The sequence below is a fragment of the Gadus macrocephalus genome, chromosome 19 (assembly GCF_031168955.1).
Source record: "Gadus macrocephalus chromosome 19, ASM3116895v1".
In the NCBI taxonomy this organism is placed as follows: domain Eukaryota; kingdom Metazoa; phylum Chordata; class Actinopteri; order Gadiformes; family Gadidae; genus Gadus; species Gadus macrocephalus.
This window is the reverse complement of record NC_082400.1, coordinates 13543608-13561799: the sequence shown is the minus strand read 5'-3', so window position 1 is coordinate 13561799 and position 18192 is coordinate 13543608. Positions and strand designations below refer to the sequence as shown.

Here is an 18192-nt window from a genome sequence, read left to right as displayed (position 1 = left end):
TAACCAATTCCCCGTATACAACATAGATTACTAGGATAAGATGCTACACAATGCTAAGTATGATTTAGAAGGGCCAGGACGTATCAACCGATCACAATATTGTTTCAATGAGTATTCTATTAATGTCCCGTTACCGTACAACGTTGAATTTTGAATCAATCTGGGAAACATCTGCACCTTTTGACCTAGAATGACCGGATGACCATATGATGATTTAATATGGCCGCAATATACCTGAGAGTCACTAACTCTACCTTGGCCTTGGTTACACATGTATTTTGTATTGATATGAGCATATTTTATTACGTTCCGTTGTCGGTGAGATGCATACATTATCTATAATAAAAATGTATATTCATGCTGTTTTTTCTGTTTGTACTGCCAGTTGTGTTCATTGTATTTTATTTACTTTGATGCTTCTCCTGGCCTGAGCTGAGCGTCTCTAATGAATAATTTCCTCTGGGATCAATAAAGTAATCTAGTCTGTACTGTACTTCTGCAACAGTACAATGGAGAGATAAGAGTGAGACAATACAAACCCATCAACACCCTACTGCCACGCAAACTAACGCGAGGAACAATCCATCACACACACACACACACACACACTCTGTCTCTGTTTCTCTTTGTCTCTCTCTCTGTAAAATCTATCCATCTCTAACTTGTCTCTGATGATGACTGACTTTAACTCTCTCTCTCTTTGTGGAGGGGGCAAACACACACACACACACACACACACACACACACACACACACACACACACACACACACACACACTGGTAGGGCCTCCCATCTAAGTGCACCTTGTCTTTGAAGGTGGGAGGACAACCTTACAAGCCTCATAACTCACACCACATAAGATTTAATTTCTACGTTTTATACTTTCCGATGTGTCTTCGGAACTTCCTTCGACATTTCAATCGTTCCACTCTGCAATTATCTTCCTGAGTTTCAAAAAGTCTTCTTTATACGTTTCATGGCTTTCATGGTACGTTTCAAAACAAGTTTTTCATTTATTTTCTATCCACGTTTTACCCTTCCCGCTCTGCAAAGTTCTTCCTTCGCGTTCATAATTTCCGTTCCGTGTTTAACACTTCCCGCCCTGCAAAGTTCTTCTTGCGTTTTTTCGAAACATTCTTTCTACGTTTTCCGTAACTTCCTTCCGACATTAGACACTCTCCCCTCCACAACCTCCCTTCTACGTTCTCTGTACCGCCCAAAGCGGAGGCCTTACCTGGGGGAGGGCGGAGCTGAGCTGGCGCTGCAGCGAGTCCCGGTCGTAGACCACGTCCTGGGCGTGCTGCTGGGCCAGGACCAGGCTCTCCTGGGTCTCCCGCAGCGTGTCCAGCAGGCGGTCCCGCTCGTCCAGCATGTTCACCATCAGCTGCTCGAAGTGCGAGTCGGGGTCCGAGGCGCTGCTCTGGGACCCCCGCTGGCTCAGCGCCGTGTCCTCGCTGATGGTGGGCATCACCTCGCACATCATCCTGACGCTGCTGGGGAGAGAGGGAGGGGAGAGAGTGAGGACGAGGGCGATAGGGAAGGGGAGAGGGGGGAGTGAGGAGGTAGTGGAAGAGGGAGGGGGAGAGGGGGGAGAGAAGTGAGGAAGAGGGTGATAAGGAACGTGGGACGTGGGGGAAGAGGATGAGGGGGTAGGGGGAGAGGGAAGGGGGAGGAGCAGAGGGTGATACGGAGCAGGGGGGGAGAGTGAGGGCGTAGGTGAAGAGGGAAGAGGAGAGATGGGGGGAGAGTGAGGGAATGGGGGGGGGGAGGGGGAGGGAAGAGGAGAGGGGGCGTGAGTGGCAGGTGAAGAAGGAAGGGGAGAGGGGGGGGGGGGGGGGAGGTGTTAGGTGAAGAGGGAAGGGAGAGGAGGGAGAGTGAGGGGGGGGGGTAGGTGAAGAGAGTCAGGGAGGGGGGGTGAGAGGGGAGGGAAGGGGAGGGGTGTAAGGAGGAGGAAGAAGGTGATAGAGAACGAGGGGACGGGATTCATGGGGGAGAGGGGGTGGGCAGGGATGGGCGAGGAGGTAAAGATAAACGTGTCACTACAAAGCACTGATTGGAAACTCATCAGGGATGGATTCATCGATGCGCAGAACGCACGGGGGGGGGGCATTGTGAGTTGTTTCTCTCATCCACACGTCAGCGTCTCCCCGTGTACTCGTAGTACTACGGGCAGAACCCCGCCGTGCGTACCGCGACTGGAAGTGACCGCTAGCATCCCAGGCAGGCCGCGGCGGGGACTTTAGCATTTAGCATGCGCGCCGGGAACGCGCCGGGGCCCGGGGCCCGGGGCTGGGACGGGAAGCGGAGCTGACACACTGGGAGCCGCGCTGCGTCGTCTCAAAGCCCCAGCCGCGTCACGGCCAGGCCCGGGCCCCGTTGTGTGGCCCATATTTCACGCTCGTGTGCCTTAATGGGTCGGCGGGGGCTGCGGTTGCGTAAGGCATCGTAGCGTAGCAGCGGCGTTGTTGTGAGGAGGCCGCGGCGGTGGTGTTCTCTCCGAGTAATCTCCTCTGCGCCTCCCAAGGGAAGACCGCTACTACAGCCCTCGCTGCTGCATGATCTCATTGGGCTCAGCGCGCAGGAGGCTAGCAGTGTATTTATACACACACACACATTAGCCCCGGCTGAATCTGTCGTTTTAAGGACCAGTGTGGGAATTAGTGTTTACTACACTTTAGTGGTTTAGCAGCCAGAGTCCCACACTGAGTCACTAAGGAGCAGGTGAGAGGTCCAGTGGTTTTTTCCGCTGTACTTTTCAGCCGGAATAACATCGGCCAAATACCCTGGGATCGGATGCAGTTCAATTCACTGAATTACAATCAATTACGCGACACTGAAAAAACCACAGTGTTAAAAAAGGACGAAGGAGTATTTATCCCAAATTTGTTTTTTTATACAAAAACACTTGATAGCTCCAGGACGCGCTATGCTAGGGCCCTACACACCTCTGCCATCACGGTATCAGTATTTAAAAGCGACGATAATCATTCCCCTGTCTTTTATCCCCCTCGGTGCAGCATCAGGTCCAACGCCTGCTGCCTCCTCTGAATGGCTCCCCTTGTCCCCCTGGCTCCCGGTCTGTACTCATGCCAGAGTCCATCCACAGGGGAGGTCTGCCGCGGCTTCCCCAGCGGCGGCCCTCTTCACTGGGGCCACAATGACAGGGCTGTGTGCCCTCTGGCAAGGACGTGCTGGAGCAAGCGTTCCCTTGCCAGGCGGCACTCGGGGGGATTCTCACAAAAGCCCCGACGCAGGAGAGACCCAGACAATCTGCAGGCAGGCGGCCAGGCTCCCAGCTGGGGTTTTCAGGGGGACTGGGGGGAGAGATCGGCTGGCGTTTAGTCCCGAGACGGGGGTCCGTCTGGCAGGCTGGGTGCGACACATGGCAGCCCCCCCCACCCCCCATTCAAGATGGGACCGGACACAACATGGCTTCCTGGCTGGAGCCTGATCCAACCGAGTCTTGACTACCACTCGGTCCAGCTCAATGTTTCTCAACTGGACCAAGAGTCAGAGAACACGGTTTGAAAAGGGGCACATAAATAAACCAGCGTCGATATTAGGAAAAATAGGCAGTTTAGGACTTAAATGGTTAAAGCGAACGACTGTGAATGGTAAATATTAAATTAAGTGCATTTATATAGCGCAGTTCTAACCAGTTCTAGTCAGTGGCTACTCAAAGCGCTTTACAATATTGCCAAACACTCAACAATTCATCACGCACACATTCACACACCAACGGCGAAATCACCCACGCAAGGCGACAGCCAGCTCGTCGGGAGCAGTCAGGGTGAGGCGCCTGGCTCAGCGACACCTCGAACACTCAGCTAAGAGGAGCCGGGGATCGAACTAGCAACCTTCCGGATACCAGCCGACCCGCTCTACCTCCTGAGCCACATGCCGTCCGACCTCCCTGAATGCAGACACAGGCAGGTCACTGAGGCGTAGGCTAAAGGGGCTCGTGTCATGCCACCAGGTACGGGTGTCATTAGCTGATGCAAGCCATTTTGCACAGGGAAGGAATGATTTTCATGGTGACAAGTGGGCGTGTCCACCTCGATGTACGCTGGAAAGATCCGTCTACCAGCCTACCCAGTGGACCGTAGCAAACGTTGATCATCAATCCGTCATATATCTGGGTGGACACGCCCACCTGGTGGCATGACCTGAGCCCTTTAAGGGTAGGCATCTTCCTCAAGGATGCCTACAGACTGCGAACATGGGGGGGATCAAACCCTGTTCCTTTTCGGGGCAAGGGAGTCGGACATCCTCGGCTCCTAGAGGGCCCCGTGACTCACCGTCTCACAGCGGAGCCACTGGCCCTCCGTTCAACACGCTCTCTGAACTCCCGCACTGTGAAGATCGACGAGCCAATCAGCACAAAAACCGTGTGTGCACTGCTGAACTGCTGATGCACAAGAAGACGGCATCAAATATGGATGCTACAAAGAACCGACACCGCGTCAGCCCTAACCAAGACGCTCATTAGACACTTGTGGCTTCCCCCCCCGCTCTCTCGTCGTATTCCCCTGCTTTCTCTCTTTGTTTTACTGTATGGCCGGAAGAGGAAATGCGAGCGACCTGGATTCTTGTACCGCTGGTGCTTATGTTGCTAATTACGGCCTAATCAGTGGCGAGTGGCATGCAACTGGGAGGATGTGTGCTGATCCCCGCTGAGAGATGAGCGCACATAAATCACAAGGACGGTGTTGTCAGGGACAGAGCCGGTTTAGTTAAATGGACTGCGTTTATAAAGTGCTTTTCTAACCAGCGGCCACTCAAAGCGCTTTTCGAATATTGCCTGACGTTCACCCATTCATACTCACACTTAAACAACGACGGCGATGTCAACCATGCAAGGGCGACAGCCAGCTCGTCGGGAGCAGTCAGGGTGAGGTGTCTTGCTCAGTGACACCTCGACACTCAAACTAGCAACCTTTCCGGTTACCAGCCAACCCGCTCAACCTCCTGAGCCACATTCCGCCCTAATTATTATTAATGGACAAATAACAAGGTCATTGAATACAAGCAAGACAGCTCCTGCAAGCAAATAATGCAACGACCACACACACACACACACACACACACACACACACACACACACACACACACACACACACACACACACACACACACACAGCGCTTACAATGCGCAATAAATGCTAATTTAGCTTTGGTTTGGGTGGCTATTTATCCATGGATTTATAAACAACATTACTAGTATATTATCAACGGGTAGGTGGAACTACTTTAGAATTACTTATCTTTCACAGCACAGGGACAAATCCGACCACATTGTCGAAGAGCTTTGAGACTTTGTGTTGGTTTGATTGTTGGATTGCAGCTTAGGCACACAGCAGGGAATGGGTTTTGCTGCAGGTTGAGAGGTTTGTTGACCATGTTAACGAGCCAATAAGAACAGAGAATGTAAGGCGATAAGGTTGGCCTCACAAAACTCCCTTGACAGTGTCTTAATGACGGTATATTTAGATGCCTTTTAAATTCACCCAAGTGTGCAGAACTTGCTCTCTATGCACAACTTGCTTCAATCCATGGAATTAACTGGTGCTAAAGCTACTTCCCCACCACACACACACACACACACACAAAAATGAATTATTTAGCGGGACGTGGAAGGCTGTTTTTCTCCACCCCGATCGCCGAAGTGAATCCTGTGTGGTCCTTGCAGACTCATTGCAGACTTCCCAATACCAAAACCGCAGGGTGGGATCCAGACTACGGGATGTGAAGAAGACAGACAGAACCGTGACGTTGGTGCAGTCACGCTATGGCCAAAGCTCGACCGACTAATAATAACACGTTGGTCCTTACATAAACCACTTGTATACTAAACACATGGTGTTTCTGCCCTTTCCTGATGTTCCACAGCCCAGAGCATCATGTTTTCTTACTTTACAGGTGTTCCGCATGGCGGTAGTAGTGCTATGAAAGGCCATAGATATTATGCACAGTTAGCAAACCACTGTTTTGGTATGGGCTCATTGACAGAACTCCCATAGTTTTCAGGATTTCAGTCCGGGTAAACCTCTCCATGAATAGTATGGGATTTATTTTAATCCACCAACCTTTCTTAGCTCTTACTCCGATTCTAGGTTCCTGCAATACAGGAAGGAGGCCACAGCCTAAGAACGAGTCCTTTTTAGTCTTTTTGCCTTTAAAAAAATCACAGCGAGGTGCTAACACTTTGGCTACCCAACGTTAGCTTGGCGGTCAAATTCTTGATTCTTGATTCACGTTCATTATTCGCACTCGTATTGTCGTCAATCTAGGGAGCAAGTGGATTCTTCCTCGGATGACGTTGCAAATAAAGTCTAGGTAAAGGAAAATACTCACTTAAGCTGGTTAAATAAACTAGGATCCTAGGACTGCGCTTCTAGGACTGCCCTACTAGAACTGCACTTCTAGAATTGCGCTTCTAGAACTGCAGCCTCTTCTAGAACTCTAGAACTGCAGCCGCCTCTATCACAGGAGCATGCTGCTCACCTTGGTGGCAGATTCTGCTGCAGTCACCACGTTGTTGTTGTTATATCTCTAGGTGTTGAAAAGGGCATAGCGACTGAATGAAGCGACTATTGCGACTGCAGTGATTACACAGAAATGTTACACAGTGTGATTATAATTAACACGTGCATTCCAACAATATTCTCAACGGTATTCAGAAACAGCGACGTCGACACATTTTTTCATCGACGACGTCCATGAATGGTGGCAGCCCAATCGGAAAACACTTTGGATGAAAGCAGATGCAAAGGGACTTAATGGTAACCGTACCAAATGGGATTTTCCCTTTGGAGATATTCCAGCACCCAGGAGTAAATCCCTTTATCTCCAATGAAAACGCAGTAAAAGGAAATATTACTCTCCAGAAGTGGACTCCAAGCAGTGTCCCCAAGGACCCTATATAAAATAACTGATAGATGGCCTCAAACCGGCGTCTTTCAGAGGCTTGAACCCAGAAACACTGTTATATATTTACCCTCCTTAAGAGGAGCCCTCTATCCCAGAGTCAACACAGACAGCGGCTCCCTGTCCACGGGGCAGTCCGCGGGATAGCAGGGGATCAAACCCGGACACCTTGCAGCTGGGAGTCAAGCGCCCTGGTCCGACTGGACTTGTCCCACCAGATCGGACATCTCCGACTCGGACGATAATAAGCCAGCAGAGACCTACCTCAAGGCTGTCCCTGAGCTAGACACCTCGCCCTAACTGCTTCCGACGAGCTGGCTGTCACCTTGCATGGTTGACACTTCCGTCGGTGTGTAAATATGTTAATGCATGGGTGAATTTTAGGCAATATTGTACAGCGCTTTGAGTGGCCACTGGTTAGAAAAGCGCTGTGTAAATGCAATCCATTTACCAGTTAACCTTCCCCACATTTGTCTTCACCCACCGAAGTGGAAAGATCTCACAGCCATGCTAACTCTGTTTAGCATGAGGATTACGTTTATCTGCCAAATTCTCAAATCGTATCTACCATTGGCTGCTGGCAGGTGTTCATTTGGGTCCATGTGAGTGAAGAAGAGAAAATAAAATCATTTTAACTCAAGTGGGGTAAAAGGTGTCTTTGGTTTTTTTCTCCAGGGTTCAACATGAGTGGGTTTATTGAAGATCAGCCAGTTGTCCCACATCGTTAGAACAGTGTTCAACAGAGAGCGAGAACCACACTTGACTTTGGAGAACGTAATCAGTCACGGGGCGGTGCAGGGGAATTAGCGAGTTCCGGAATGTCTTCTGTTCTGTTAATGTCATTCGTGGGAACATTTGGGAAGGAGAGATAGATAAGGAAGCAGAACGCACGTGCCCCCACACACACACACACACACACACACACACACACACACACACACACACACACACACACACACACACACACACACACACACACACACACACACAATGAGTTGAAGGCCCAGGTGGGGTGATTCAGCAATATTCCCCTTTGCTGTAACATCAAAAGAACCTGGCGGGAGAGAGAGATATAGAGAGGGAGAGAGAGAGAGAGAGATAGAGAGGGAGAGAGAGGGTCTGAGAGAGATGAAGAGGAAGAGAGAGAGAGGGGGAGGGAGAGAAGGGGATCGAGATGGGAGAAAGAGGGGGAGGGAGTGAGGAGATGACGGAGAAGGCGGAAGCAATATAGTGGGGGAGATACAGATTTGGGGAGAGATAGTGGGAGAGGGGGAGAGAGAGGAAGAGAAGAGGATGGATAGAAAGAGATGGAGATTGGAGATAGAGGGGGAGGGAGAGTGAGCAGGAGACGACCGAGAAGGCGGGAGTGATATAGTGGGGGAGATACAGAGAGGGGGATAGAGATAGCGGAAGACGAGGAGAGAGACATAGAGGGGGAGAGAGAGAGAGAGAGAGAGAGAGAGAGAGAGAGAGAGAGAGAGAGAGAGAGAGAGAGAGAGAGAGAGAGAGAGAGAGAGAGAGAGGGGGCCGGGAAGAATAAGAGAGATTGAAAGGACTGTCCGGGGAGTGATGGAGGCAGAGATAAAGAGAGAGCAAGAGAGAGAATGAGGGGGAGGAGAGAGAGAGGGGGGGGAGGGGAGAGGAGAGGAGAGGAGAGGAGAGGAGAGGAGAGGAGAGAGAGAGAGAGAACAAAGAATAAACACAACATCCGTCTGTAGATGTGAAGAGAAGCTTCCTGCTGCACAGGAAGTCGACAGGACTTTGATGACCCTGGCTTTGATGAATTAAAACTGACGTTTGTCACAATGTGACACAGCGTCCATCGCAAGCTTCACTCGCAGCCAGCTCATTAAATACCTAGAGAGCCAAATTTTCAGCCCTTGTCTCGTATAATCTGTATCTAGTTTCAAGCTATGCTGGAAACTAGATACAGATTATAACAGACAAGGCCTGGAAATTTGAATGATTTAATGGAGGGCATTTGTTTTTTTTCATAGTTCATAGTTTGTGTTGCGTGTCGACGGCATGAGGGCGAAGCAGGGCATCTGAAACTAACATAGCTTATGTATACACACATAGTATACACACCGTAAATCACATGCATATTACATACACACACAGCATTCATGACATACCAAGACACATTCACAGTGCACAACACACACACACACACACACACCATACAAAGACAAATACACAGAACATAGCATACAGTACGTACCACACAGTACATACCAAACACAGTACACACACACACACAGTACACACACACACACACAAACACACACACACACAGCTTACAGTACGTACATAAAACACACACACACACACACACATAGCATACAGTACATCACACACACACACAACGTAACATACACACTCAGTGTTTCCCATACATAGACCATTGTGTGGCGCGGCGCCACAGAATCAACATCGAGCGCCACGAATTGATTCTGTCTTTTTTTTTTTTTTATTGTATTAAAAAAAATATATATATTTTTTTTTTTTTCAATAACGCGATTTGGAAATCTAAAAATCGTTCCGTCCTTTCATCTCTGCATAGCACTCGTTCTCCCTGTCATTCACACACACACGTAGCGAGAGCCACGATACGCTAACACATGAACCCACCGATGTCACCCGTCGCTTAGCAACCGGACACGCTGGGGTTGATAAGTTACCGGACTACTTTAACTACTACGGAGTGATAATATCAAAGACGTGAATCAGGCAATAATTTCAATTTCCTTGACAGCGGTAATGTTCGGTGTGCATTAAAGTACAGACGGAGTGGACCAATTGCGAACTACTGCAGCTGCTCCAAGTTAAACCCCAAACTAATTGGAAGTATTTAACTACACCACCTATTCTATTCCGCATAGAATTGTATTCCGAACCGATTGAGGCGTATATATATGATACTTTTCTATTCCGATTGAGCTGTTCTTCCACATCTATGCGAATCAGATGTGTCCGCAACCGCATGTAAACGCGGAGTTACATGCACACTCACTGACGGCCGCGTCGCCGTGCTGCGCCTGTGCCGCCGTGCGCGCTGCCACACATTGGTCCTTGGTCTGTGGGAAACTGACACTACACAATATATAACACAGATACAATACACAGACACACTATTACTACTATCTGTGAGAAAACGAGAGAGACGTCTAATTATCATTAACACCAGGTTCAGGCTGACTTACGGCCCGACACTCTTTACTCAGTTTCCCAGACTGCATTGCATTCGATTAGACACCTATAGCTAGACCGATGCATTCTGGGAAACAGAGTGCAGAGCGTGTTAGTTCTCTCCACTTTCCTTTCCTCTTCTTTTGGCACCGCGAGCACCAGGTGCGTGGTGTGTTTTTTATGAATGAACTGGCGGGCCCAGATTGGGCGGTAAAGCTCAGACCACAGTGTGGTTCTGAAACAAATCTCATTCATATTTCTTCCCTGCGAAAGCAGATACACGATACAAATGGCGTCCGCTCGCCTGCCAAGAATGCCAGACACTCCAGATCCATCTAATCGCTGCTACGGAAGCACACACACACACACACACACACACACACACACACACACACACACACACACACACACACACACACACACACACACACACACACACACCAGTGGGATACTATCGAACATGGTCTAGAACAGTGGTTCTCAATCTCTGGGTCGCGGCCCATAAGTGGGTTGAGACAGGGGTCCGGGCATGGTCAACAATTAATACTTTCATTTTAAGGGAATTAACAAACTTAAGGGAAATAATAAGTTACTTTATTGATGCTTGACGTGAAATTCTTGGATTTGTTGATTCTCTCGCTCTTTTGACGTAGTAAATGTCAACAAAGACTAAATATTCATCGGGTACTTGGCCAATAGTACCTCCACAGGTGAACAACTTTATGTACCGCTACGCAGACAGTGGTGCACGTTTGGGAGGAGGACTCCTGCCTCATAAATTAAAAGTCATCTCCACTTTTTGAACCATCTGTGATCTGGCTAATTAGCAGCCAACCACAGGTGCAGCTAACGAGAGAAAGCAGCGGGTTCAGCGCAGTGGGCGGGGCTTACAAACATGGCAGGATTTATTTTATTCATTTCCCGCACCTGGAAATTTCCATTCACGTCTCACTTCGTTAGCGACTTGGTCTGATGTTGCACGGTCGTTAGATAACAGAGGCTACACGCATTGTAACTGCAACAGACAGACAGTAGGTATGTGCTCACTGTATATTGAAATGCGGTCCTACCTTTCCATGACATAGTAGTAAAGCCCCCAAACTAATCAAATCGATATCATCCATCAGGATACTGGAATCCTCCGCGTCACAGTGCCTCAACCAATTGTCTGCATCGGAAGACAAGCCTTGATTGGTCAACAAAGAAAGACTGGCTGGGGATGCGGTTCGGCATTAATCAGAAATGTAAACGCCATCGATCAATGCCTACAGAGCTTCGTTATGTACTTTGTGTTTGGATGGACACCCCCTTTGAATACGAAGCATGGACAGGTGGAGGTAAAGTGTGTAGAGACCCTCATACACACACGAATAAGAACACGTTTGTGCATCAGGTGTGTGAGTGTGTGCGCGTGCGTGTGTGCATTGCCTCTAACATGACCCACAACTCCCGGCAACCAGGTCATGCAAGCCGCGAACCGTCTGAGATTAAACACAGGACACGGACGGAGGTGAGGGCTCTGCGTGGCACCCTCAAGAGTTTGACTTGTGGCTGAGGACGTCTTGGCTGCAAGACAAACCAAACCACATGCCGGAACCCAACAGTCGCTCCTCCGTGGGGATCTATGGGTCAAGCTTCGTTGGGTCTCGTTAGCAGTGAGGGTCTGCATCGTTTCATGAGCCCTCGAATGACACTTTGTGCCAGGAAAGGGTCAACTGAACTGATGGCGCTTTTGCGTTGAGACTGAAACCTTTTAATAGCTCTGAACCGCCTCTGCATCGTCTCAGCTCAATGTGACAGAGTGCCGACGCTAATAGCCATACAGTGTGCGCTCGCAAGATATCGTACATATCTCGTGCATTGACAAGACCAAGGACTGCTGTTTGAATGGAGCGGTCACACACACACACAATTATGTGTGTGGGCATTTGCACAAACAGTCAGGTACAGGCTGAGTGTCGAACAAGAATATAATGCAGCTTACAGTCTGTGTGTGGATGATTGTATTCAATAGACACACATACATGTGGAGAGAGAGAGAGAGAGAGAGAGAGAGAGAGAGAGAGGGGTAAAGACACCAGTAGAATTGTGTATCCACTAGTGACTAGGCTACTAAAACACCAGTAGAATCATCGTTTATGCTTCTCTACTGTCTCTGTGACAGCGACACCACGACCACAGCAGCATCCTCGTCGCTTAAACAAACCCACGGGACCGTGACGCCGAAGAGCCTGATCTCATCCTCTTGTCGGTGTAAAAAACAATAATTGAGGAGAATCCTTGGCTATGTCTCAAGTGCATTACATCATGCATTCTCTCTCTCTCTCTCTCTCTCTCTCTCTCTCTCTCTCTCTCTCTCTCTCTCTCTCTCTCTCTCTCTCTCTCTCTCTCTCTCTCTCTCTCTCTCTCTCTCGTGAGAGTCAAACGTATTCAGTGTCAGCTTTTTAACAGTGTCAATGACGGCTGGATGTATGGCTGCACTGCACGGTCCACGATCTCACACACAGACACACACAGGATCACTCCCACTTCTGCATTTCGCACACATCAGTTCAGAGTTGGAGGTGTAAGAGAGGAGAAAAATCACCTTGAGCCACGGACATGGTCGGGGTACCCGAATAAAATACCCCCTCAGAATCAGAGAATCGAAGGTCAATGGAATGCAACGATTTTTTTAATCATACTCACAATGGATGTCTTCGCGATCAGCGCCTTCCTTAAACGGATCAATGTCAAGTGCAGTCACTGCAAAGGTAACCGGATTCACACAGCTGGCATCACCATCAGAGGAACCCAGTCCTGCAGGACGCCAGGGGGAAGCTGCCCACACGCTCCTGCTCCTGCGCGAGACCACCGAGGCGAGACGCGGCTCATTCCCCCGCTGACATGGTCCGAGAAGAAGGAATAAAAAATCATGCAAAAAATAGAAAAATAGCCAGGTCAACGTGTGAAATCGGGCTGTGCAGCAGCAGCAGCACTGGAGACACTGATGGGGAAGCAGTAGCGGCAGTGGAAACGCTGGAGAGCGGAGGAGCTGGACGAGACCATTGTGGCTCCAGTCAGAGGGGAACTGGAGGAGAGCTTCTTTAAGTTACACATGTTCATTTCAGAATCAGAATCAGAATTACTTTTAATACATCTTATTGTACGTGTAAATACACAAGGGTGAAATTCTAAGGCTTGGTTCCTCAACTGTGACATAGCAGCAACAATTCAAGATAAAGTAATTGATGATATGTAGGCCTACAATATAAAAATAAGTAGCAGCAGTGATCACGATAATAAATAATAATAATAAAATAAATTACGAAGTCAAAATAATAAGATAAACAAAGACATTGGTAATAAGTTATAATATGTAATGAGGTGTGAAGTGTAAGTTTAAAGTGTTCCAGTAGCCTAGTAGTGGTACTAGCCACGGTTGATTCTAGCGCACAAATACCGTGCAAATTACAGACAAATATATGGATTTAAATAGTCTATTGTTGTAGACTACTTAAATAAATAAAACAATTCTGGGGCTAATATCACATATATTCTGAAGGGGCTAATATTACACGGGCTGAGATTTTGTGCGTCTTCCACAAGAATTTAAGTTGATAGATTTCAGTCGATTAAAATAAAAACCCACCCTTTACTTGGCCATCGAGTTGTGACCTCGCATCACGAATTATAACAATTTAATTATTTTCTATAAAATTAAACCGGAAAAACACATTATTCAACATAAAAATATCGTATTTCTTTTTGTGTTTAATGTTTCCCTTCAGAAAATGAATCCAACATGTTGAGTGCTCCCCTTCTCCGCCGGTGCAGATGGTCTCTCCAAGCCCCAGAGTGAGAGTGTAGTAATTGGTCAACGAGAAGAGAAAGTGAGAGGAAATGGGTGTCACCTTGAGGGTGGAGGCTCACCCTCGTGTACCCTCATGGTCATCCACCCATAAAATAATCCGACCAGCTCATATCATTGGTCATTTCCCTCAGTTAAGAAACCTCCTCAGCAAAAATAATTGTAAATTCAAAATGGATTGCTAAAATATATAAAAAGACTTTGAAATAGCAAACGGTTATAGCTTGTGGATGAATATTAATTAAGGAGAGTTTGTCCAAGCCTCGTTTGTCTGATTGGCTGTGATGCAACCTTGCGTAATGACATTAATTTTCAATCGAAAATCAATTAATGTATCCCCTGTCGTTTTTCTTTCACTTTATTAATTGATCGAATTGCTCCACAGAAAATAAATCAGCCAACAGAAAGCATAGTGAGAACAATTGACGTCCCTACTCATAGTAAGTAGATCTAGACTAAGACTTTTTGTGACTTTAGGACTGTCCCTCTTCCAAAACTACTTTCAAAGAGCAGGTACCTAAGGAAACTTATCAGATGTTGCGGTTATAAGGCTCCTCGTTATTTAGTCACAATAATTCCCTTTGTTAGTATGAAATGGATATGATGTTGCTGTATCTATTGTGTCTGGATCTATGAGATGGGTCACAGGATGTTGAAGGCCTATATGCTTCATATTGAAGACACCCTGAACGCCTTTTTTCTGGAAAACAACAAACAGGGTAAACTGTTAACATCAGTTGAAAGCGATTGCTCTCAAAAATCGATAATTTACAGTTTAAGAGAGAGGACTGCAGGTTTTATGGGAAAGGAGACCAATAATATTGATCACACCACGTAAAAACTCGAATAAATGTATTTCAATTAAATTATACATTTTAATTAGATCGTTCTGCTGTGGTTCACAAAATGCTTAATTCATCCACGTTGGGGTAATATAATGATTCTGAAATGACCACACAAGAGTCAAATCGAATCACCTTACATATTTTATATGGAAGCCATCTTGAGTGAATAACCAAATACAGCGTTCAAATGTCGCCTCAGGAAAATAACATTGTAAATGGTCCGTCTGCAAGAAAGAAAACATAACAATTTCCTCCTGTTAACGTTCCGAGCTAAACAAACAAGCCAGTGAGCGTCTGAATGCATGAAACAATTGTTTACAGGTCGTTGGATGGAAAATCAATCAATAAATAAATACACCACGACTGGACTCAGATTTAAACCAGAGGTTATTTTATGTCTGCCTCAGATTCGATAAGGGAATGTACACTGAATATTTAACCAGTACTTAAAACTTCAACAGCTATTTAGGGTGCAGCTTCGCGTTCTGCTGTCTAAAAATAAACAATTTGGTGGGCTACACTGCAGATAGTATATAATATATAAAAACATTGGATTTATTAATAGACTTATGCCTATGAGCCTTGATTAAGTTAAGTTTACCAAACAGTAGCATAAACTGGAAGAATCTTCATTTATTTTTTGTTTATCTGTTTTAAGTTTGAGCTCAAGTGCACAGTAGTGAAACAACATGTTTTACCCCACCCATGAGATGTGTGTCTGATTGGGCTAGCAATTGGGAGCTCCACCTCCAAATCTAGCAGAAACCGGATTTGTATTGAGGTGAAACGTTCCCATCTCTTTGTGTGTCTCTGTCCATGGTGCTGATTGAATTGGGGGTATACCTATATGCATGTAACCTTGATGAATACTGCAAGGGTTTCACCATGACGGTGGTTAATCAATATATACATAGTGTATGCTGTGTGTGTGTGTGTGTGTGTGTGTGTGTGTGTGTGTGTGTGTGTGTGTGTGTGTGTGTGCGTGTGTACGTTTGCCAATGTGAAAGGCATGAACTTGTGTGTGAGTTAAAGTCTGAAACATGCAAAGGTTACACAGATTCCTATACATAAGCCGTAAAAGGAAACGTTCAAAAGTTAAAAACAGACCACCAGCATTTCTATATTGAATCCACTGGACATGCATGCAAAAAGACCCCCATAACATGACTATTATATATTGAACGGATCACGTAGAACAGCCTACAGCGTCGAAGGCAGGAGCAGTTTGATCCTCAGATCAAAACGTGAAATCAACAACACTACACCATAGGTCATTCCCCTGGAGGAGAGGTTGATAGAGTGTGTGTGTGTGTGTGTGTGTGTGTGTGTGGGTGTGTGTGTGTGTGGGTGTGTGTGTGTGCTTTCGCGTGTGCTTGTCGTGCCTATAGATAGCTGTATGTGTGTGTATGTGTGTACATAACCATGTGTGTGTGCACATAACCGTGTGTGTGTTTGTGTGTGCGTGCATGTATGCATGTTGGTGCGTGTGTGTAAATGTATGAATTCTCTCCCAGAAATGTGAACAGAAAGGATTGCTGGATAATATGTTAAAGGGGTACTGCCATGCTTGGGGCTCTTTATAATATAAGAGAGTACCGCTTCCATGCTGTGTAAAAAAACACATACCCACTTTCTCTTTGTGAAAGAATTATAGAAAACTTTACATTTGTACGTGTAGAGCCCTTAATCACCGGTACAGTCTCTAAGGCCTTTACAGGCCAAATATTTATGGCACCCCCCTGACCCTTGCCCCCATGAGATAGAAAGAAAAAAATCCCTTCATTAGCAAGGAAGAAATCTGGAGGAGCAACGCAGAGTGGGGGATCCCTCCTTCCAGGGATGATCAGGAGTGCAATTGGTGCATAACTGACATCCATCCATCCATCCATCCATCCATACATCCATCCATCCATACATCCATCCATCCATCCATCCATCCAGGCAAAACTATTTAAATCGAGATGGGGTTCTGGCCGGTTAAGCATAAGGAGAGTCCAGGCATCCAGTCGCAGTCACACGCTAGAACAGACAGAATAATGAATTAGAAGGGAAAAGTGCATACTGGAAATGTAGACTGCTTCTAATTTAGTAAAAGAAACAGAAACAGAAACATTACCATCATCAGACATCGACGCACATCATCCACGCATTTGGCATCATTCCCTACATCAGCATCGCTTTTGCACCCCTATTTTCCAAACGAAAAACCGTAGAGGTACGTTTTCAGCTTTGCTTTGAATAGGTCGAGAGTCAGCTTCCCTGATTACAGGTGACAGACTATTCCATAGAGAGGGTGCTCGATAGGCGAACGCTCTTCTGCCTGTTGATATGTTTTTAACCTTTAGTAGCGAAAGAAGGCAAGCTCCCGAAGACCGGATGGGGCGGGGAGGACTATAAGGAATGGTGAGGTCCTTCAGGTAGGATGGTGCTTGTCCATGCAAGGCTTTATAGGTTCACAGCAGCACCTTAAAATCCGATCTGGCAGTTATTGGTAGCCAGTGCAGGGAGGCGAGAATTGGGGTAATATGATCCAATTTTCTCGTTCTAGCCAATACTCTAACTGCAGCATTCTGTAGAAGCTTGAGGCTTTTCGTGGTCGAGTTAAGTAGACCAGAGAAAAATGAATTACAATAATCAAGTGTTGATGATGTAAATGCGTGATTGAGCGTCTCTGCATCTGCTTCAGACTTTGGTCCGATTTTTGCAATATTTGTTACAGAATCTACGCCGGTGTTCCGAGTCCGATCGAGGGAGACCCTAAATCCCTGACTGATAGCGTAAAGTTAGCTAAATAGATAATCACTAGCATGTTTATCAGAGGAGAAAACAGATCTACCGTTTCATAACCCTTTAAAAAGGATCTTTCTGGCTCTAAACGATTTAGAAACCCAATCGCAAGACCAAAAAAAGCAGTTGGTTTTGCTCCATTATGTCGGTGTTCCCTTCGGAAGGAACGGCTTCAGAGAGTTAATGGTTTCTTGGTGACGGTGGAGGCGGGGAGGATAATGGGAATTAATCGTCGTTGATGTGAAATATATCCCTGGGTACGACCGCACGTCGGGCGCTGAGAACGTTCCTGAACAACTCCCGGCCTGGCAGGGGGGCCCCCCTCTTATTTCCTCAGCGGATCAAAGAAATCAATGGCTGTCAGGCGAGACTCTCTGCAGCGCCAACTGTCATATTTTCCTCTACGCTTTCTTCCTCTGCAGTCGTTCTGAGAGTCTATTATTATCATCAGAGGCTCTCCAAGGATTTCTCGTCGATTCATAAACAACTCGCCAAGTTCGGAGCTTAGTCGCCGCCCGCCGTCATAAACCGATGTCCATAAATCGACGCATGGGCGTGTTTAAAATCAGAGCCGTTGCTTTTCTGCACACTGTT

General features: G+C 46.9%; 1 protein-coding gene across 10 annotated transcripts in view; it reads right to left on the bottom strand.

Moving 5' to 3' along the window:
* Nucleotides 1-13151, bottom strand: part of ppfia2 (PTPRF interacting protein alpha 2) — a 126315-nt gene extending 113164 nt beyond the window's left edge. For 9 of the 10 annotated variants that reach the window (XM_060037892.1, XM_060037896.1, XM_060037898.1 and 6 more), the window contains exons 1-2: nt 12805-13151; nt 1235-1493 (exon numbers count right to left, since the gene is read on the bottom strand). In XM_060037892.1, coding sequence (XP_059893875.1) covers nt 1235-1483 — 249 coding nt within the window. In that variant the 5' untranslated portion in view covers nt 1484-1493; nt 12805-13151. The remainder of the gene's footprint in view (nt 1-1234; nt 1494-12804) is intronic. The other variant, XM_060037893.1, reaches the window with a different exon arrangement.
* Nucleotides 13152-18192: the final 5041 nt, after the last annotated feature.